A 22,265-nucleotide genomic window follows, 5' to 3' on the forward strand; every position below is an offset into this window, starting at 1 on the left:
ATGCACTGTGCAAATACGCATTCACCCGTGGTTTGCATTTTTGAACATAAAGATTAAACAAAATATGGAGTAAACATTTCAAACAACATTTATGCAAGACAGCAGCTACGTCCATACATATCTTTTCACCGGTAAGTTTAAGGCAAACAGCAATTTCATTTGCTTTGTTCAACTGGTTTTATTTGTTTTTCTGTATAACAAAGAAAGCATAATGGAGACCAAACACAAAGGCAGGAACAAGTGAGGAGGAAAATTAAGCTTAATCATAAATCTAACAATTCATAACAACACTGCCACTATTATTGTTCAATATTCATAGGAATACCATGCTCTGAGGAGAGCAGTGGCATTTCAAACCATTATGAATCAATAAGAATCAAAAAACAGTGATGAGTATTAATGATAAATTGTATAAGTAGTAGTACAGTTATAACAATAGTGATAATCAAAGGTGACAATGAAATGTAAGGGAATATAAAGCAGATCTCCATAAAAACATTATCTAGTTTGGACAGTGCAACACCGTGTCTGTGTGTGCGCGTGTGTGTGTGTAATCCCAGTCTTGAGGTTCAAGCCCACTAGTCCCTGCTTAACACACAAGATACAGTTTCCAACAGAAGTACAAATTATTACTCATGGTTAAAAGGACATTGTTCCCGTCTTTGTTTCATCACCGCTCCAAACGTCGTGGCGACGGCTGCGTTCGTCTCGGATGTCTGTAGCTTGTGCAAAAATGGTGGACTAGTGCAAGTGTCAAGCCGTGGGATGTCCTTTTTTTGTTTTACAGTTTGCATTAGGACCTCTCCTGCTCTCTGCCGACCTAAAGATTGCTTTTTGGTTTCTGAATGACAGAAAGCAAAGTGAGGATTACTTTGGAATATCAGTTATTTTTTCTTTATATATTTCTTTACAAAAAGTTCATGTTTTAGTTTTGCATTTAGTTAAAACTATTAATAGTAACATTAATATACAACTTAAACCGAAGGAAAACATCTTTAGTTTGTGTCCTTCAACACAGCACCATCTTATTAGCTTTCAGTGAACAGGTTCCATTTCCTAATTTACTTCTTAGATTTGAGTATCCAGTAACCACTAGACGATACTAATAATACCTAACCGCCTCTCTTGTTGTGGTTACAAGAGTATAACATCCCATTTTACAGCACACGTGTGACCAGAATCACTTACTGCTTCCAAACCGAACAAAAATGAGGGGAAACAGGCTTGCTTTCTCAATCTGACTGGTTTGGCTTTTGACCTAAATAAAAACGTTATGCCAGTTGTAATTGCTTCCCATCAGTGTACAAACACTCAAGTGAATGAAATGAGTAAAACAAAATCTGACAGTATTTAAAAAAATAATGAAATAAAATTGGGAAATCAGTCCAAGTTTTAGTGCCAAACAGAGATGAAATCAATTTCCAAAGATTCCCTGTTGGGATTTCCTTTTAAGGTTGCCATATTACTAACACACCAACAGGAGGTGTAAAATATTTAGATTTCCGAGGCAAGTCTGAAGAGCCACATTCCAAAAATAAGACACACAATCGTTGGGAGGACGTAGAATTTACAGAACCAAGAACATTTCATGTAAAAAAAAAACTAAGCAAAATAATGATAGCTCTTGGCCAGGAAAATGCTGACAGATTTACAGGCAGGATTTCTTAACTCATAGATTATCAATCATGACCTTCAGAGAGACAGCTCCCCACGAACGGGTGTAAAAGTTTTGGAAAAAAGCTCTTCATTGATGTAACCAAGTTATTATTTCTCTGTAAATTATGTTCACACCCAAAGCATGTTACAGCTGATTAGCAAAAAAAATAAAAACAAATGATTTCATGTGATTTATATTAAGGCATCCAACATGCATTAATGTATCTTTCCATTAAAAGACACCTGCATCAGAATGCTTAAAAATATCTCAAACAATGTAAAATGTCAAAGTGCGGTATGCCACAAATTCTACTTTCTTAAAACCCTTTTAAATCAGTCTTTTTTTTTTTTTTTTTTTTTAGATTGTCATGAAACTATGAACATGTAATCGTGGACAACTTTGCAGCCCTAATCTCTCTATAGTACCTCTTTTAGATCCCAAATGAGAAGACAAATCACTCTTGTAGCAACCAAAATGCTGGCCATTGCCAGCTGTTTTTCTTCTCCCAACAGCTCAGTCCAGTCGTATCATATCTGAGCAATCTTTGCCTGAGAAGAGGTGAAAGTTGGCATTAAGGGGGAAAAAAACTACACAGGGGGAAAACAAACCAAAAACAGGCAGTTATGTATGTGAGTATTTCATGGTATTATCCCAAGTGTTTCCGGGCTCACCGTGGCCACTACCACGAAGAAAAAACACTTTTATCAGTCTTCATGATAGAACAGCCCAAGCGTTGCTTTGAGTGTCTTTACAAATTATAGGAAATTAGTCCATACATAACCACAGGGTCAGGATCAAAAATCGTTGCGGAAAAGTGTGATAGTGTAGAAGAGAACTTTAAAACGTTCTCACTCTCATCAGAAATCAGCTGATAAAGTGACAAGCAGCATAGGAAGAGTCTGCTCAGTTAATGATATCAGGCCAAGTGACGGTCGAGCATAGGGTAGTGGGGAGAAGGGAAGCCATAGCGAAGGATTGATTACCTTTAGAGGATTAGTGCTTAAACATGTTTATTAAAATCTGAGGAGCCCAAATGGGTCCAACAATTGTCGATGTGCAGACCATTCCTGATCTGAGTCTTTAACTGTTGCTGGTGGCCCTCGAGGGTGGCAACTCGATGACGATCTCCCCTTCAGAGCCAGCTCCCGGGCTGGTCACAGCAGAAGAGAGAGGCACCTGCCCGCTGTTCTTGTTCACCAGGGCCGTTGGCTGGCCAAAGTTAGTGGTTCTCAATGTGGCCAGGTGACGTGGGGAGAAGACGTGGGCCCGGGCGGCGGCCCGCGACTCGAAGGAGATGTTGCAGGCGTCGCAATGGCCCGTCAGGGTTTCCTTTGGAGCTGGCTGGCCCGGCACTGGAGAGGCCGCAGGTTCAGTGATCGTTAGCTGAACAGGCTTGGGCAAGATGGGCCGATTGGCTTTCAGGGCGCTGTAGTGAAGATAGCTTCCTGAGCTGGTGTCCACCTTCCCATCTGACAGGGGGTACTGCGGTTAGCAAACGGAGACAGAAAGAGGGAGATCGAAAAGACTGATTTAATTGTGTCTTAATGTGTGAACAGAGTCTCAGGTAGAATTTTTTCTCCCCACCAACCACAGAGGATCAGAAGAAAAAGCAGAAACTTCATGAAAGGTGTTTCCAGTTACCCCTGACACAAAACCAGCTAAAAGAACATCATGCCAGTCAAAGTCAAATATGGCGGTGCAAGTATGATGGGGTGGTGGTGCTTTGCTGATTCAGCACCTGGTCTACCTGCTGTAAATGATGGAATCATCATGAAGGCGAATGTCCCGCTAATAATTCAGGACCTTAAGAGCACAAATACTAGGATTATAAACCCCTCCAGCAGGTCTACTTCTGAATTGCTCAGTGACCTTGCTGGAGTGATCTAGTCAAAGTCTAGAGTTAAATTTTACTAAAATGAAGGGGTGTGATCTTTAACAGGCTGTTTATGCTCGAAAACACTTTAATGTAGCTTAATTAAAACAATTCTGCCAAGAAGAGTGGGCCAAATGTGTCCCACATTGAGGTAACAAAACAAAAAAATCATTCACAGTCATTACAAAGGCTTCATGGCAGCTGTTTATGGCAGGTGTGACACAACCAGTTATCAGGTTTAGGGGGCACTTACTTTTTCATAGATGGCCAGGTTGGTTTTATGTAGCTCTTTTTGCCTCAATATTTGCACTTTGTATTTACTCAGGTCATCTTTTCCAACATTAAATTCAGTTTGATGATCTTTATTAAATTTGACCTTATGCAGATTACAGAAAATCCACAATATGTTTGAAATATTCATTGCAGATGTGAAGAACAGTTCAAAGGCATTATAAAAAGTATAAAATATTAAATTGGAAAACTTGAATGTTCTGACCAGAATGATATAACACTAAAACAGCTATTTTTGGTTTTAGGATCATTGCTGCTGGAGGAGCAATAATTGGTGTTGCACAATATTTTCGATTTTAGAGTAATACAATAAAGTAACAACGCAGGACCAATGTGTCTAGTGGGTTAACGTACCATTTTTTCCTGCTGCAGCCTCCAGCGCTTCTCCTTGGCCCTGGTGTTCTGGAACCAGATCTGCACCACCTTGAGCGGCAGGTTGAGCTCCGTGCCTATCGCTTCGCACTCCATAGCGTTGGGGTGAGCACAGGTTTCGTAACACGACTGCAAGATGGACAGCTGCAGGCAGGACAAGTGGGTGCGTGGCCTGCGGCTGGCTGAATGGGACACAAAGCTGCTTTCTGTCGGGTTGGATTTCAGTATGAGTGGCGTGGACGGGCTGGCCGCTTTGGCGGAGCCAGGTGTATTTGGGCTGACTGGTGCGATGCTGGGGGTGGGAGGAGGGGGGATGGTACGAGGAGGTGTGTGTGTGGGAAGCGCCAGTTGTTCTCTTGACAGAGTGTTGATCTTTATGGGGACTTTGGGGGTCCAGTAGTTGAGACCATTTTGTTTTTGTGACACCAGCGTGGAGGCTGGAGGCCTGTTGTTAATGGGAGTTGTGGCCAGCTTTGGCACCATGCGATTAGCCATCCCCGGTCTGATCGTCATTTCATTTTCGTCTTCTTTTTCCTCATCGGTTTTGTCGTCTTCGCTCTCGTCTTCTTGCTGTTTGTGGACAGGCCGTGGAGCAATTGGAACTGGTTCTTTGGGTGGGGCTAAGAGGACGGGAGTAGGGACTTTGGGTGCAACTTTCACCATACCGACATTGCTGCTGGGTTCAAGTTTGGTCTTTGGCACTGCAGTAACGATGCTGCTCACAGGGGACCCTACGGTGGAGGAAACTACCTCCTTGGGTTTGATAGGAACAGGGATCACTTTCTTCACCAAAGCTGCTTTTGCCAACTCTTTCTCCGGCTCTTTTTCCGTCTTTATAAGAGTCCGCACAATTGGAGTAGCTGTGATGCCCCCCGTGTTATTTGTAGCAGCCTTGTTGGAGAATATGGGTTTAGAAAGAGGCCACGTGAATTTGATCAGAGGTTTTCCAACAGCAGCCAGAGTGCCATCGCTGATGAACCGAACCTCGCCTTTCCTCTCCCTTGCCCTCATGTTCTGGAACCAGATCTGAACAACCTTTTTTGGAAGATGGACCCACTCTGAAATCTGTTCAAACTCATGCTTCCCTGGATTTGGGTCTTTGAAGTAACATCCATACAGAATGTCGAGCTGTTCGGCTTGAATGATGGTCCTTGAGCGGCGCATATCCCGATACCTTTTTCCTTTGGACTTCCTCTCTTGTAGCTCTGTCTCCTTCTCCCTTTCTCTGTCTGCTTTCAGTAATGGGGTGTTTGTTTTGTCATCTGCTCTCATGTAGATGTTGGACTTTATGCTACTGCAGTTCACCAGACTTATTGGACTACTAGACGGTGGGACAGCAGTACCGGGTTCTGGTTTAACCTGGACAACCACCAGGCCTTTGGACGTGGGCCGGAGGCCAAGTCCGTCCAACAGTTGTCCCTTCTGCACAGATATTTTATCGACGAGAGACGAGGAAGAAGAAGCATATTTGGAGTTGTTTTTCCCTATGCTGAGATCCAGGGCAGACTCACAATCGTCCCCGTTGGACAGGTAGTGCGAAGTTTGGTTGTGGGAGGAGAGAGTCTGTGAGAGTAAAGAGCCAGGGAATCGGGCAATTGTTGAAGGGTTGGGAAAGGCTGATATTTTGCTCCCACTGCCTGCCATCGAGGGAGCAAGAGAGAGAACGTAAGGGCTAAGGAACTGTGTAGAAAAAGGAGCAATGGACAAAGGAAGCGAGTGTAGTGCACCGGGGGAAATGTCAGTGTGGTCATTCGCTGCGAATTGCGAAGCTGGAGGATCCCCTTGAGCTTCTAACTCAAGATCCACATCCGGGTCCTGTCGTTCCTTCTTCGACTCCACCTCATCCCGCTCAAAATCACCTTTGCGCTTTTTCTTCTTAGCCTTCTGAGCTCCTTCACCCTCATCATCTTCATACTCGTCCTCTGCGTCAGAGAGAAACACAGTGGTGGAGCGTAGCACCTTTCCTCCAGCTGTGTGGATCTCCCGCTGTGCTTCCTCTTTAGCAGGACTTTCAGGACCTTCTCTAAGCGATTCATTTTGGCTCTCCTCATCAAAAACAATGACAGAAGTGTACACTTCGGTTTCGGAGTCAGACGTTAAACCGGAGTCTCCGCGGCCCTCCCTTCCCGCATCCCTCCTCTTGTGTTTCTCTCTTGTGCTGGACAAATCCATAACCTGACTACTTGAAGCTTCTGCATCATCATCACCTTCTGCAATAATCAGGGAATTTTCCTCATCGTCATAGTTATGATCGGACCCTTGACTGTGCCTTGTAAACCCATCCAAGTGTTTCAGCTCTGCTCTCCGTCTCTGCTTTGTTTCCCGGGCGTGGCTCAACCACCTCCGAACCTCATCCTCTGAGAGCCCAACCTCTCTACCTAGTGCTTCGCAGTCCTCATGGGGAGGACTTGCAGCATCAGCCTCGGTACGGGACTCGAAGAACGCCCAAAGAACCTCAGACTGGAACTCTGACAGTACAGGAAGGTCTAAATGATTTGTTTCTACAGCCTTAAAATGTAGACGGCTGGTAGTAAAGGCATTATTATTTGGGCTGGTTTTTGGTGAGCCATAAGGGGTGGTGCCAGACTGAGATTTTCGAGGGGTGGAATCAGGGCTAAGTGTAAGGTTTAAATTTACCGGACTGAGGCTGGAGCTGCTGGCCACAGATGCTGAAGGCGAGAGGTTGTTATTGCGGAGGCCCTTGCCTGTGCCTGCCGGGGAATTATTCAGGCAAGTTTCTTTATCACCTTTCGAGTTCACCTGATTTGTAGAGCCATTTCCCTCTGTTGTGCCATCTTGATGTTCTGTTAACTTGTCCTCATCACCGTCAGCCTTCTCTTGGCATTCTACATCTGCAGACAGTGCATTTTCTCCTTCAGGTCTCTCTCCCTTTACATTCTCTGAAGTCCTGTTGTCCCCATTCTTGAACTGGTCTGAGCACTTTTCATCGCCGCTCTGCCTCTCTTGCCCTGGCTCTTCCTGAGAGGGCTGCATGTGAGCTGGAACAACTGGTGAGGGCCACTGGTTCTGTAAGCTGTTAAGTCTTTGGGTTAGGAGGGCTTGCTGGGCTGGGTTTAGGCCTACAAATGGCACACACTGAGTAAGGAGCTGGCCTTGCTGGTTCTCTTGATGCTGCTGAGTTTGGGCTTGGAGCCCATTTAAGATCAGGGGCATGACCATGTGAGGCTGAGGCACGAGCTGAGGCGCCGCGGCACCAGGAGCAGCACCCGCCGCGAACAGTGATGGGAGGATGGAATGCGACAGGGTGCTGGGAGTTGACGTGAGCAGGGTGAGAAAGGCTGAGACTGCCTGAGCTGAGGCCACCGGGGAGGTAAGGAGGGAGGGAGCCACTTGTGTACCCGTTATCTGTTCTCCATCTTTTGCGGCACTCACCATCACTGTCCCAGGAGCAGCACGGTTGCTGGTGGTACCCAAAGAGCTGCCTCTGCTTTCTGAAGTCGTCACTACAAGGTTTGGAGCGCTGGTGTTGCTACCTCTCAAACCAGCAGCAGTTACTCCACCGTTTGGAACCATGCCAGCATTTCTGCTGCGGGTCTGGTGCAAAACAGATTTCATATGGCTCTCAAGGGTGATGGAGTGATTGTAGGAGACTCGACACACAGCACACTGGTAGGGCTTGTTTGATATATAAGGCCGAGACAGACCTGCAACTGAGGGAGGCTGGGTACCACTTTCTACACCTTGCTTTGCAGTGCCTGAGGACATTCTCTGAATGTGGGATGCAGAGGTATAATGAACACTCAAGGCAGTCTTGCTGGAGAAACTTTCCAGGCAGGCATTGCATTTGAATAACCGGGTGCTTTTTTCAGCTGGAACACCGTTTTTACCAACTGACTTTTCACTTGTGCCTGGTATTTCAGAGTTTTCTGTTGTAATCTGTAGTTTGGCTTCTGGGAGTAGGTTTCCCTCCTCCTCTACTAAAGCCGCCTCGGCTTCACCTCCCTCCTGTTCCATTATTCTTTCTTCCTCCATCCCTTTGTCTCCAAGCGTCTGGCCTACGTATGAACACTCTGTAGATTGGCAGGGGTCTGAATGGGTCTCCTCAGTTGACATCAGTTGGGAAAATTCAGCATCTGGGGAAAAAAAAAAACAACACACATTTAACCTCATACTTTTGCATATACATTTCAAACTTAATGTTAAATTGGGATAACTCAAGTTATCCCAATTTAAATTAACACCCTTTAGTACCACAAATACCCTGCTGTGACAGATTATCCATATTTTTTTGTTAAACTTCCAAAGTTTCAGATCATAAAACAAACATTAATATGAGATAAAGATAACCTGATAAATACAAAACGGGGATTTTAATTGAAGATTTAATTTACTGAGAGAAAATAAAAATATATTCAAACCAACCTGGACCTAATTAAAAAAAATAATAAAATAAAGTACTGCCAAACCTGTAGAATCAGAAAATCGATATTCAATAGAACCTGTCTGACAGAATGAAGTAGGATAAAGGTTCCCAAAAAGCAACACTCATCGTGCTCTAAAGAATTTCAAGAAGAAATTAGAATTTTAAAAAAACACAGTGAAGCCTGATAAAACAAAAGTAGAACGTTTTAGAAGGTGTGCTTCTTGTTACTGGTGTGAAACGAACAGCATTTCAGAAAAAACAAAAACAAAACATGACAGTCAAACATTATGGTGATAAAGTTATGGTCTAGATCTGCTTTGCTTCTTCAGGACCTGAACGATCTTGATGACAGATCCATGAATTTTGCTCCCTAGCATCAAGTCCTAAAGAAGCACATTTAGAGTCAGGTTGTTTGAGTTATGTAGAATGGAAGGTCTTAGATTGGTCTAGTCACAGTCTTGACGTAACTCGGGATTCATATGCAGTGGCATGATCTTAAGCAGTCAATGTGCCTGAATTAAAACATTTTTGCAAAGTGGGACAAAATTCCCCCAAGGCGGAATCACTCCCAGCTTTCAGATATGCTTGAAGGGCCAAGAGTGAAACAACCAGTTATTATGTTTAGAATACAGTTACTTCTTCACATAGGGCCAGGTTGGTTTTGCCCCCTTTATTAGATAAACTCATTTGAAACATTAGTTTGTGAGAATCCATCCAGTTAGTTTTTTTGTGAACATATATCAGGTCATTATATTACGTAATTTCCTTGTATAATTTAAGCTCACCTGTGGGCTGCCAAACACCTTTGTACTCTTCTCCTCCACTGGCAGCCTGTTTTAAAACAGCCTGTAAAAAGAGAAGGAGTCATTCAGCTGAATTCCCATCACAAACTTGAATCTGCAACAGCTCCTGCCAGATGAGCCGAATGTCATTATGTAGCACATTTGGGCGTGACTCGAGCAAGTCTGGTTATATTACACGTAGCAAGCCTGGCTGTTCTTTAATTTACAAATTACCCTGAGTGCAAAGGCTGTCTTTAATAGCACCACCAATACTAAGTCGCTCTGTCTCCAAACTATACAGAAAGGGTTTTTTAGCTCAATGAGGTGGTCCATTTTCCTCAAACATTTTAAAAGCTAGAAACTTCATCTATTGCCTTTCCAATATTAAACATTATGAACACATCTAAAACTGATAATCCTTTTAGAATATTAACAGATTTGTAACAAATAATTTATTTCTCCTTGCAATTCTATCTAAAGACTATTTTAAGAAGTATTACTTTGCTAAGAAGCGGTTTTAAGCCCTAAACCAAAAGTAAACTTGAGCTTATGAAGAGTCAGCCACTTTTGTCAATGAAAAACTTTCAACTACTAAAACATTATAACTTAGTAAAGATGACTGTTTTTAATACAAATCCTTAAAATGCTATCAGTTATTTTCAGTGTCTAAAATGAAATTTCTTTGTACAAACATGGTTCAAAAAAAGCCCAAAGTAAATGCATTTTATTTGCATTTGATAAACTAAATCAGTGTTGTTTAATGCAACCATCAACAAGTGACTGAGATATGAAAGTCCACCCATTTTAACGTACTCAAAATGATCTGGTCTTAGCTAGCTAGATTCCAAACTATTATTAATAATTAAACAAAAGCTAAATGAAAGAGCTGTGTGTGAAAAAACAAAGTTGAGCCCAAATTCAACACATTAGCCCTCCGTCGCCATGCCAACAGATGGTATGAAGCTGCCATATTCCTTTATTGATGAGAGGCTTTCTCCTCGCAATGCTTCCTAACGATTTATACTTGTTCAGTCTTTTCCTAACTGCATCGTCAGGACCTTTAACATGCCAACTTAGGCCTGGCAGGGCTGGGGTGGAGCATTTAAGTTTTTCTGAACATTGCACGGTCTGAGCTTGGGTTAATTGGCAGAAACTTTCAATCCTGGGAAGATTACCGACTGTTTTAAATTTTGTACCACTCGTAAATAATATGTTACTGCTGAATGCAGAGGTTAAAATCGTTTTGAAGCGGCCTAATAACCCTTTGTCAGACCAACTGGCAGCAACCGTTGTCTCACTAAGGTCATTGCTGATGTTTTTCCACCCTGGCATCGTGTTAACCGACACCTGCATATTCAAGACCCCAAAACTGCCAAAGCTCCTGCCTTTATAGAGGTGGTTATGCATGCTGATAAAGTAATTAAGTGCTTTAATTAATTGCACCAAGCTGCAACGTTTCTGCTTCAACCCCATGGAAGCAGCAATGATATCTTTATTTTTTTCCCCCTCACACAGACTCACACATAAAAAAATTAAATAAAAATAAAAACCAAACAAGCAAAGTTAATCACTTATAACATATGTATTGCAAGACATTGGGAACAGTCACATACCAAACTTACAATGTCCAGCAGTCTGTCCACACACGATGGAAGTACGCTGTGTTGCTCAGTGAGATGTAGAGACAAGGAAGATCTGTCAGACTGGCCTTGTTGGCACAGGGGGCACAGCCACTTTGCAACTCCATTCCTTTCACTGCAAACCGTCTCTCCAGACTCCTCCTGACAGATACAAATCAAATGTCAGTAAATCTTGCTCATCATTGGGAAGTCGGTCCTTGCTGGTTGAAAATTATAGCAGGCTGTTAATAGCATATTTTGGTTGACGCTGGGATGATTTCATCAAATACTCTGAGAATGCATTTTGTTTCCGTTACCCACAGGAGAATTCCTGGAACCTCTCTTTTAGCTCAACATATTTGAACTAAAACAAGAAAAAACAAAGATCTGCAGTGAGGGGAAAAAAAACTGTCTTAGGAGACAACACAAAATAACACCTTGAGTGCAAAGTATAATACTATGATTGTTCACTTTCCTCATCCTTGGAAATCAAATTTTATCCCTTTAAATAAAAATCTATTTACCGTCAAGAACTTCCGCAGCTAAACCAACTGGCCTTGTTAAACAACGTTGAGTTGAACAGATGGGAGTTACCGTACTGTTTCATTTAGTTAAAACCAAATCTAATCTCAGATCAGCGTTATACTTAGACAGGTTATTCCGGTACCAGAGGTGTACCGAGGTTTTAAAGAGTTACTACTTTAACTCCACCAACATGTTCCCTTCCAGCATTCCTACAATTTCAACTTCTTTCAAAGAGATGCCAAAGTGCCGAGGTGACCGGTGTTTTAGCAGCGCTGCCCCTGCCCCACTTGTTGCTACGCACTTCCAGACAGCTGGCTGAAACGAGGCTAAACTTTTCACGTTGCTTTCAAGAAAGAAAAAGTCAGCTGTTTGAAATTGTTTGTGGTCACAATAAACATGGATACTCTGTGTGGAAACCATCCGTCTTATTAAGTTAAAGCTGTTTTCTTATCTGATAAGTAGATGACAGCAGGCTGGCTACCTGACCACCTATTCTGTTTAATTAACCAGTAATTATTAGCTTGCTATACTTGAGTTTCTCAACAATGAGTTGAACAGCAAAAATAAGTTGTATTCTGCACAATAAGCATTTAAAAACTACTAAATTGGGTGACAGCTTATTCTATACCTTTGCTTGGATCTATGTATTAAATAATTACTAAAATGTTACAGTAGGCATGGTACTTTAGTAAATCTGAGCCCCCTGTTTGTGTCATTAGGTCACTGGCTGCTCTGCCCTTTCTGAAACTGGTTTTTATTTTCAATAATGTAGACATACTCAGATTATCATGTGTTATCCATCTCTCTCATTACTGTTAATACCATAGCTTCCTCATCTGAAGCAAAATGTCAGTCAGATAAATTTGCATGAAGAGTAGCACCAACTAGTGCGCTAGTTAATGCTTTCAATTATGTATGCATTAAAAATGATAAAATAGTCCACACAAGTTCCGGTTTCTACCAAACATGTTATATACGTTTTAGGATTCAACTATAATATTTACTTTGACAAACAGATACAAGCTGAATGCCCTTGTTTCAAGACAGAATATGCTCCGTTTACATTTATAATGATAGAAATATATTTTATGTTGACATGAGCTTTGGGCTGAATAAAAATAAAAGACTTCTACAAATGTCAATTAATTGACTTTTAAAAAGAAAAACTGGCATTTGTTCTACCTGCTAAAATGTTTCCTGGCAACATACCACCACGATCACCAGATGAAATCATCTGTCTTAAACTCTTAAATACTTCACCAAATGCCTAGTTATAGAAACAACAATTATAACGATATTGTGTTTAATATGGTAGCCGTAAAAATAATTGCTGCCGTTTTGCTTTTAAAAAAAGCCATAAGATCATGTTATGTATTTTACTTTTACATTTTTGTGTAAATAACGTGGTATTTCTATTCAAAGTCATACTGTGGAAACTTGTACATAGGAAGTTCTCCATTTATTTGTTTGCCATAACCTGTTCAAATATCACATTGCAATGCGAGAATCTGTCTATATAATGAAGTTCCTACATAGCAGAGATAATGTTTTATTCCTCTTTTAATTCAAACTAAATCCAGACTCATCTCACCGCACATCTGCACAAACCTGTACCACAAAAAAGGAGAACAAGCAGAGCAAAAAAAAAAAAAAAAAAGAAAATGCAAATGATGCCATGCAGCACTACTTCTGACAACTACCACAAAACACTGGGCCGTTTCTTTTGAGATCACATTGTCGCATCTTAACAGCATGCATTTGTATTCGTTTAAAAAGGACATCTAATAGTCTGAATTTCTAGAAAATCGTTGATGCGCTTTTCTGCGAGCATTAGTAATCACAGATGTAGCCAAACATGCAACCCGTAGCCAGGAGGAAAAATACCAACACAGCTACCACCTTACTTCCTACACATGCCAATTAGCAAGCTAGCGGGGATATGTGATCACATACTATTTCGATGAGTCTACATCTGCATTGTAGATATTACATTTACTACTCCATGACTCATGCAACAACAAACACCACAACGCAACATATTTGGGCTCTCCCTGCCTTAAGGAGGCTAATTAATGAGCAGTCTAATTAGCTATGCCGACCGAATCAATTAGCTAGCAAGCTAAGCTGTGAAGCCCCCCCCCTGCAACGTCGCATTACGGAGCTGTTTGGAAAATGCTCGTTAGCTGTTAGTTTACCGAAAATAATCCTGCGGTGGCGGACACACTTCTCTGAAATCGCCCAAAAACACGGGGAAAGCGTCCGCATAATCTCCACTCGGCTATCGGTTTGGGTTGGGCCGTCGTTAAATTAATAAACAAAAGAGACGGAGCTGTTAACAGCCGTGTCACTTCGCTAGCTAGCCTGTTAGCAGGCGGTGATAATTAACCGTTGCTCAAACTGTCTCCGACTGACTGCTCTCCACTCCCTGCAAACAAACTCTGTCCGGGCCAGGTGGGAGCTGGAAAACATCGATCAGGTTCACCAATAACATAAAAAAAAAATAAAAAAAACACTCACTAAACTTCAGATTAAAAAAGAAAAAACAACAACAACCTCGGCCTCTAGTTATTTCCTCCCCCCTCTGATTGTGGGCTGCCAATCGGGCATCTAGGGTTGCACCGCCCGCCGCCTGCTGCTCAGCAGCGTAAATGGAGGCCTAGCCGGACTAAAGCCATTTAATTAATGAACGTGGGCTCCGCTTACAGATGTGTTGGGAACACTCGCACCCCCTCCTCCCTCGCCGCCCAGTTAGACCCCTATTTGACTGCGTCCTAGCGCTCGGATCCACACCTTAAACACTTTCGGTGCAACACATGGACATTTTAAACTCTTATTTAAACAGCTCCCAACACGTAATTGGAGAGAGAATTAAACGACACACACACACACACAACAACAAAAAAAAGCTACTTGAAAGCGAAGTACGTGCGTCGCGTTCGCCTCGACGATGGGGGTGGTGCAGGGAGAGCAGGCGAAAGAGAGACGGAGGGGGCAGAAAAAAAAAGTTTGGGATTTAATGTTGGATTTCTATTATAGATCGGATTAGTGTCGGGCATGATCCCTCGTTTTACTCGCTCGTCTAACAGTCGCAGGCCACTCTCCGCGCTCGAACGGGTGCAATTAACCGATCGCGAATCTCGTTTAATTAAGTTCGGAGCAATTAGCTAATGCGTTTTTACCTGCATGGTCGCCGCTCCAACACGCACACACGCTTCCTCTGTGGCTCCTCACAAGTGAAAAGTTTTCTTGCCTGCCCTCCCTCGCTCTCTTTCTGTGCTCTCTTCTGTTCTCCCCCTCCCTTCATTCGCCCTCTCTCCTTCCCCTCTTCCCTCTAGTAAACAGACCACAGCTCCCCCCAAGGCTGATTGCTGACATTCAGAGGGCACATCGAGTATGGAGGGCCAAAAGTGCAAAAATCCAGTAAATTAGCCATTAAGCACTCCCATATTTGTATATAAGATTGAAGACATTAAATAAGTGAATGTATTAATTGTTTTTAATTTAAATCTAAAATTAAATCGTTTATTAAAAAAAAGCTCCTGTGCTACAGTATACAGTGAAATAATTTAAACATTTAATGTTTGCACATTGACCTCATTGCCCCAATGAAACAATAAATCAGTGTGTCTGCCACATTGTGAGTGGTATTTTCTTTTTTAGCTATTTTTTCACCACTAGTGGCCTTTATTTATTTTATTTTTTTTGACAGTAGGCAGACAGGAAAGAGGGGTAGAGAGAGGGGGAGACATTCGGCAAATGTCGCCAGGTCCAGAACTGTAGCCTCCCTATGTGGTCACACGCTTAACCCCTACACCATCAGCGCCACGCCTCGTGAGTGGTATTTTCATCTTGAAAAGCAATACAAAAATGCACAGAAACATCGTATTATAATATATGTTCATTTAAATGCCAAAAAATGGCGACTAAAATGAACAATATCTAAAAAATGTGAGTAAAACCGACCTACCAATTTCAAATAAAGGTGCCTAAAATGAACCTAAACTTGTGTTAATTAATATACCTCTAAAACATTACCAAACTAAATGTATTTTAATTATAATTGCAATAATCAGTAAGTGATTACATTTATGTATTATTAAATTAATAAAATTAATATTTGTTTTATTTACAAAAAAAACTGAAGTATTTTGCCTACATTTTCACGGGACATTGCCCTTTTTTTCAGCCTATGGATGGCTTAACACTAACAATGCTATAGTAGGTCGGAAGGTGTCTTGGTGTGCAGGCTAACCATTCGAATGATGGGGCATATTTGACAAGTCACAGTGGCAGTGTAAGTTATTTCAGTGTGCATTGCAACACAGTATTAAATAATTACATACTAAAATAATTAAATTTGCTGTTAAAACCTGGGAATTTCTGAAAGTCTAAATAACGAGTTCTATGTTTAATAATTTCATTATTTGTTATTTTTTCCATTTAGTTTTCATTTGAAAATTAAGATTACAAATATTTAAAATTTCCATTTGTTTTTAGTACTTCATTACTACAGCAATAAAATTAACAACATAACAATAATAATAATAATAATAATGATAAAACATTGGTGCACATTTCTAATAATTGCACATATATTTAGTTATGCCGTGTATGTATCTCCAATTTATAGATATTTCTTATTTGTAAAAAATATTTTATGATTTATTTATTTATTCGACTGTGGCACTTTTGGCCCTCTATACAAAACTCTGAAATCACTTATGTAACTCTGCAGATATAACACATTATTTACATATTAGGAAGAGTTTTAATGGCCAATGCAATTACCATAAGAACAAACAATCCGATAGATCAACTTCTCCTTAATAAAAAGCATGTTGATGATTAGATTAGATTAGACGTAATGCCATTTAACATGAAACCCTTCCCCATTCTCACTATTAAATGTGAATTATAAATGAGCCCCCATTCTGCCAACTTGAATCGTCACACACATTCAGACGAGTTAATTAAAGCTGAATAATGGAGCTAGGGCTGCAAAGCCACAGTTCGGCGCCGCCCGCTCGAATTATGACATGTTTTCAATCAAATGATAGGTGTGGCGCACATCAACCAGTCGAGTGTGCGGAATAAATATTTATGCAGTGGTGGGGATTAAAGCTGCACCATCTGTGCGCGTCTGCGCCACCGAGGCGGCCGCTGATCAGCCTGAACACACACATAGGTGCCCTTGCATGCGCCTGTGCAAAAATAGATTTAGCCGACGGCTCTGGGCTGCCTAATTGGATATGACACATAGGGTTTGAGTCAGTAAAACCCGAATTGAAAGGCCCTCACCTGTAAAGGTATGTGAAAATGAACATCGTCGCCTTTTTGTGTTTGGCACACCATTTCTTGATAATTTTACGGTAATTGTTTCTAGCACTGTTTCGGAGTGTTCATGAGACAGGTGTTTACTGTTATTCTAATTACTAACTCTACAAAATGACTATTCCTAAAGACAGAAAAAGGTTCTTCAGGTGACCAGTTAAGTTAAACACTATGGTTAGTTTAAAGGATTCCTCCTTAAATGCAACAAAAAGTACATGGTATTTTACCTTAAAGTTGTTTATACAAAAGGCAGCACAGAACTCAGGAAGGGAAATTAGTTTTTTTTTTTTTTTCAAAATGTTTACAAATAAAAATCCTAAAGGTGTGGCGTGTATTAGTATTTACAACTCCTAAGTTAATTTTTTGTCTTTCAGAGAATGTTTCTATCAGTTTTTCACATTCACAGACTGAAATCTTTGACCATTTGTTCCAAAAATAGTCCGATTGAATCAAAGGTGTCCTTGAATCTTTTGAAGATTGTCAATTGGATTTGGTGTGGATGTTGTTTGGGCCATTCAAGCACTTATATGTTTAATCAAAAATCCTTCCTCCTAGCTCTGGGTGTATGTTTTAGGTCCTTGTTTTGCTGGGAGGTAAATTTTCGGCAGATTTTCTTCCTCTGTCGCCCAGTATTTAGCTCCATTCATCCTCCTGTCAACTCTGACAACATTCCCTGTCTGCTGAATAAAAGCATCCCCACAGCATGATGCTGTCACACCCATGTTTCATAGTGGCAATGGCATATTCAGGCTCATGTGCGTGTTAGTTTTCCACCACACGTGTTGTTTTGTCTGTAGGTAAAAAGGTAAGCATTTGATCCCAATATGACCAGAGCACCTTCTTCCACATGTATACTGTGTCCCTTACATGGCTGGTTGCAAACAGCAAATATAACTTCACTTTTTTCTTGTCCCTCTTTCACGAAGGCCAGATTTGTGGCAAACTAATGGTTGTCCAGTCAACAGATTATCTCACCTGAGCAGTGGATCTGTGCAGCTGCTCCAGAGGTTCCATGGACCTCTTGATTGCTCTTCTGATTTATGCTGTCCTTGCCAGCACTGTGAGTTTAGATAGATGGCATTGTCTTAGGATTCCAGTTGTGCAGTACTTATGCCATTTACACATAATGACTTCAACATTGTCTTATGACATTTTTAAAGCCCAGGATATAGCTTTATAATCAAACCCTGTTTTAAACATACTAACAGTTTTACTCCTGACCTGTTTGCTGTCTTACTTTGTCTATATTATGCTGTTTCTCACTGTCTGAGGCCTTTTTAGAATAAATATATTTATACTGAGGTCAAATTACAATTTATTTATTAATTAGGTGACTTCTGAAGCGAACTGGTGACATTAAATTTTCTTTAGGTGTTTCAGAGTGAAGGGGTTATGAATACAAAGGCAGCCACATTTTTCAGATTTTAATTTGTAAAAGATTTTGAACATCATTTATCATTTTACTTTTATAATTAAGCACTCCTTTGTGTTAGGGCTGAAACAATTAATTGGATTAATTCATTATTGAAATAATCAACTAATTTTCTAATCAAATAATTATTAACTGGAGTAAACTGACTCTAAAACATGCCATTTGCTGAAATAAGAGCAGTAATTAAGTAAAAACTGTACAAAAATAAATACACTTTGCATTTAAGATGAGAAAAATGTTCTTTGTCTGTAAATATGCTCTATCCAGAACTGCTCAAGTAGCATAGCTTAGCTTCACCTGGTTCAAATTCTGTGTATACTTTCCTATTTAGCACCTTTTGTGCATGTGGCACCACCCTTTAAACTGATTCCATTGTGAAATGTCACCTGGTAATGTGATATCAAATTTCTGGAAGGGCGCCCTAATTGCCGCAGCACTGCTGCGAAGATAAAGGCCGAGGTGTGTTTTGCCTTTAGGAGAAGCGATGCTCGGAGATAGTCAGGTTGATGTTTCTGCAGGAATAAGATGCAGATTCAATGCAAAATCACATCAATGACTTTTGCATGTTCCCCAGGACAAACAAGTATGGTATACTGTAGTAAAAAGCACATTTCTGTTGTTAATGTGTTGTTGTTCTATGTATTGAAGTCTGCAAGTACCTGGGTTTGTTTGTAATTGTCTCTAAGCTGATATTGCTGCATTATTTCAGATGAGTGTGGAAGTGGAACAAAAGTTTTTATTCAACTCTGACACCGTGAAAACAATAGAGGAAATTGGAGGTAAGTAGCTCACAGATGAATTCCCAGCACATAGTTACAATAAACCTACAGTCATTCCAGGCAAGTTTAATTTAATTAGTTAACAATCAGTTAACAGTTTAACTTTGTTCTTTTCCGCAGTCTGTGTCGGCCTGAAACAGTTTCATGATCAGTATTTTGACACCCCAGATTTTAAACTGACTCTGAGAGACATGTGGCTGCGCAGACGGAAACAATCCTGGGAGCTCAAGTGCCCCACAGCTACAGTCAATGGGACTGGGGAGCCAGGAAGGGAACAATCTCTGTGTACTCAATATAAGGAGATCACCAATCTGCCCGAAATCTACCAGAGAGTGAAGGAGTTCATAAAAGAGGCTTGTGAGGACGGGGAGACGGAGGTGACTCCCTCGGATGAGGATGACTCCTGGCTGGGTAAGATGAATCTGCGTTGCTTCGCAGAGTTCACTACAACACGGAGGTCATTCACTTTGAAAGGAGAGCAGGGGGTGCAGATAGATCTGGACCAAGCTGACTTTGGCTACCATGTGGGGGAGATAGAGGTCCTCATACCAGAGGGGGGAGACATGCAGTCTGCTCAAGAGAAGATCAGACACACCGCTCAAAAGCTTGGTGAGCTCAAAGCTATCAGACTGTATGCTCTGCTTTGCATCTGTAACAGGATTATATCTGAAGCAGTGAAGTTTTTCTCTTCTGTTTTTCACTCAGGTCTGAACGAAGAGAGGCGAGTTGAAGGAAAAATGACCGTTTACCTTAAAAGATATCGCCCGGAGCAATATGCAACACTGCTGAGTGCACATGTCTTATAGAAAAATACTGTACAATACAACCGATTCTAATAGTTCTTAACTGTACTTAATCTTATTTTACAAACCTAATGTGTTCTTATTAGATAAGCAGAGTGAATTGTATCAAAATGCAGTTGTTTGCTTGAAAATGAACCTGATTCTCAACTGTATAAAACAGCAATTGATCCAGATATATGGAAGTTATTGGGAATGTCATTGACGTGACAGCACTGCATGAACTATTTGTACCTCTAAAAAGGGTAATCTATTTTCATCTGTCCATTGGAGACAACATGCCTTCTCTTGTGGACTGTTAGTTGGCTACTAATAATGACTGCATCTTGGTGTAGGTCTGGTTGCCATGAGAATGCTCTCCAACACACTCCTGTAACAATTTGACCAATTATTGACATTGCACACTATATATTAAATAACAAATTATAATTTCTTTAATGCTGTGTTGTAACATTTGTTCTTTAGATGCGTTTATTCATTTGCTATCTGCAGCAGCCTGCTTAAATACAACCCATGCAAGGGATGTTGCTGCATTGGGACAAAAAATATACTGTTCTTCCTCTCAGAATGGCCTGTATCTGTTAATCTAGTTAATGTTAGCACTACTAAGTTGGTTTGGATGTTTATACAACACCCTCTACAATTATTTACACCACTGTGTGCTTTTATATGTGTATAAAAGCCTTGAAATGGTAAATGATTGTTATAGACACCGATGGCCACTAAGATAACTTCATAACTCAAAATCGGCTGATTTCTCAAAAGGTTCATGATGCCATGCAGTAACAAGGTTCCCTAAGCCTTAGGAAGAGAAATGGGCCCACAGCATCACAGACCCTAACAGTGCTAATGTTTTTTTGCAAATATTCCTCCTTTGTGTCACACCAGATCCACCTGGAGGGTTTGTTGCTGTAAGTGTTCACCGATAAAACCCAAAAAACTTTGGCAACTGTCCACTACAAAGCTGCTGGCCTTCTTTTAAAAAAACTGACGGTCCTTCGCGTGTCACTTCCGCCTCCTTTCTCATTCGGTGAATGGTGCCACATTCCAATCACATTTGCCCGAATGGCCACGGTTTTTTGAATATAAGGATGTTATGCAGACAGGCCTGTACCAGTTAAATAGATCATTGGAATTACTGTTTGGTCTATAAAACAGGGCAGAAAATGTCACAATTGTGTCATTAGCACATTAATCCACATTTGACTGACATAAATGGCATGTTACTTTGTCTTTCCCATTTTGAAGTGTGGCAAAGGCAATTTAACCTTTGTGTTTTTTACTTATAGTCCAGAATAGCAGAGTTAACTTTAACATTAAGACAAAAATGCCACAGTCACCTCGGATTTTGCTAAAAATTAATTTCTTAATGTGGGATCCCACCTGCCCCACTGCTTACACATACTCATATTACAGGTTGAAGTTATTCTTTGTGCATTTAAACAACTGTTGCATTTTTGTGAGCAATAACAATTTGCAGGTTTTCACTGTCACACATGCGCACTAACTAAAGTTCAACACAGAAAAGCAGCAATCATAATTATAAACCAGAGTTAAAAAAAAAAAGTGGTATACAAACAATGTGTGAATGATATTCAGATAGGATTAATAATGCCACACTGCACAATTAATATTATTTTGCACCCCTGAAAATATTCTCCTAGTAAAGAGTTTAGCAGGGCATTACATTTTGTTGAAAGTCTTACCCTGACAACTGTTGGCTCCAGCGTCAGATAAAATGCATCTACATGATACATCAAATATGCAGTGATAATGAGAACAGAAACTACAATGATGATTATAAATTATGTGGGGAACCTTATAATGATGTCTGATGGCTATTTTTGGTTAACCAAAGCAGCAAAATAAAAAGGAGGAAGTATCTCTTGACGATGCACTTTGAATAGGCAATCATCCTTTGTGGATCACAAGCCTGTGTCTGTTAACAAGGTTGCAGAACTTCGTGTATACTCTGCCGTTGTAAAAGAAAGGTTTTGACAATTCAATATTAATTTTACATGATATCCCTTCATAAATATAAAAACAATCTACTGTATAATGACACGCATTTCTCTTGCCTGGAGGATTTTGATGAAGTAGTGCAGGGGTGTCCAAAGTGCAGACTAGGGGCCATTTGGAGCCCGCTGAATGATTTTGCGTGGCCCGCGACCACAGCTGAAAAATGGTACAAATCACGAGCAGTTGATACAGTACACAGTATAAAGAAAAAATAAACAGTGTGAAGATTCACTGATATGTGGCCTTTCAAAAATAAAGCAGACTAATTAAAATATTCAAAAAATGGAAAATGCTAGGTGGTACACAAACAATCTTTTACTAACCTTTTTTATTTGCGTTTTAGCGACACGCTCTGGAGGTGGTCAAAAACAACAACACAACAGTCGGCTGTTGCGGTTGTA

The 22,265-nt window shown here is 40.8% G+C and overlaps 2 protein-coding genes across 8 annotated transcripts; one reads left to right on the forward strand and one right to left on the reverse strand.

Annotated features, from left to right (window-relative positions):
* Positions 1 to 158: 158 nt before the first annotated feature.
* On the reverse strand, positions 159 to 14,812 carry zfhx2 (zinc finger homeobox 2). 6 transcript variants are annotated; one of them, XR_007035716.1, is made up of 6 exons: positions 14,683 to 14,812; positions 10,973 to 11,140; positions 9,363 to 9,423; positions 4,176 to 8,287; positions 2,083 to 3,139; positions 159 to 841 (listed from the first exon to the last, which is right to left on the reverse strand). XR_007035716.1 is itself a non-coding variant. In XM_047349519.1 (5 exons), exons 1-5 carry the CDS (start codon positions 14,686 to 14,688, stop codon positions 2,738 to 2,740), a joined length of 4,740 nt encoding a protein of 1,579 aa, XP_047205475.1. In that variant the 5' UTR covers positions 14,689 to 14,812; the 3' UTR covers positions 159 to 2,737. The 6 variants fall into 6 exon arrangements, 5 of the variants coding, with proteins under 5 accessions (XP_047205475.1, XP_047205478.1, XP_047205474.1 ...); XM_047349519.1 differs by having other exon boundaries at positions 159 to 3,139; positions 10,982 to 11,140; XM_047349522.1 differs by lacking the exon at positions 2,083 to 3,139.
* Positions 14,813 to 16,656: 1,844 nt separating this feature from the next.
* Positions 16,657 to 20,278, forward strand: thtpa (thiamine triphosphatase). Of its 2 annotated transcripts, none has more exons than XM_047350116.1 (4): positions 16,657 to 16,809; positions 18,976 to 19,045; positions 19,166 to 19,654; positions 19,751 to 20,278. In XM_047350116.1, the coding sequence occupies exons 2-4, from the start codon at positions 18,976 to 18,978 to the stop codon at positions 19,849 to 19,851; spliced, it is 660 nt and encodes a 219-aa protein (XP_047206072.1). In that variant the 5' UTR covers positions 16,657 to 16,809; the 3' UTR covers positions 19,852 to 20,278. The 2 variants fall into 2 exon arrangements, with proteins under 2 accessions (XP_047206072.1, XP_047206073.1); XM_047350117.1 differs by lacking the exon at positions 16,657 to 16,809 and adding an exon at positions 16,850 to 16,872.
* The last annotated feature ends 1,987 nt before the right edge of the window (positions 20,279 to 22,265 follow it).

The sequence above is a fragment of the Girardinichthys multiradiatus genome, chromosome 21 (genome assembly GCF_021462225.1).
Source record: "Girardinichthys multiradiatus isolate DD_20200921_A chromosome 21, DD_fGirMul_XY1, whole genome shotgun sequence".
In the NCBI taxonomy this organism is placed as follows: Eukaryota; Metazoa; Chordata; class Actinopteri; order Cyprinodontiformes; family Goodeidae; genus Girardinichthys; species Girardinichthys multiradiatus.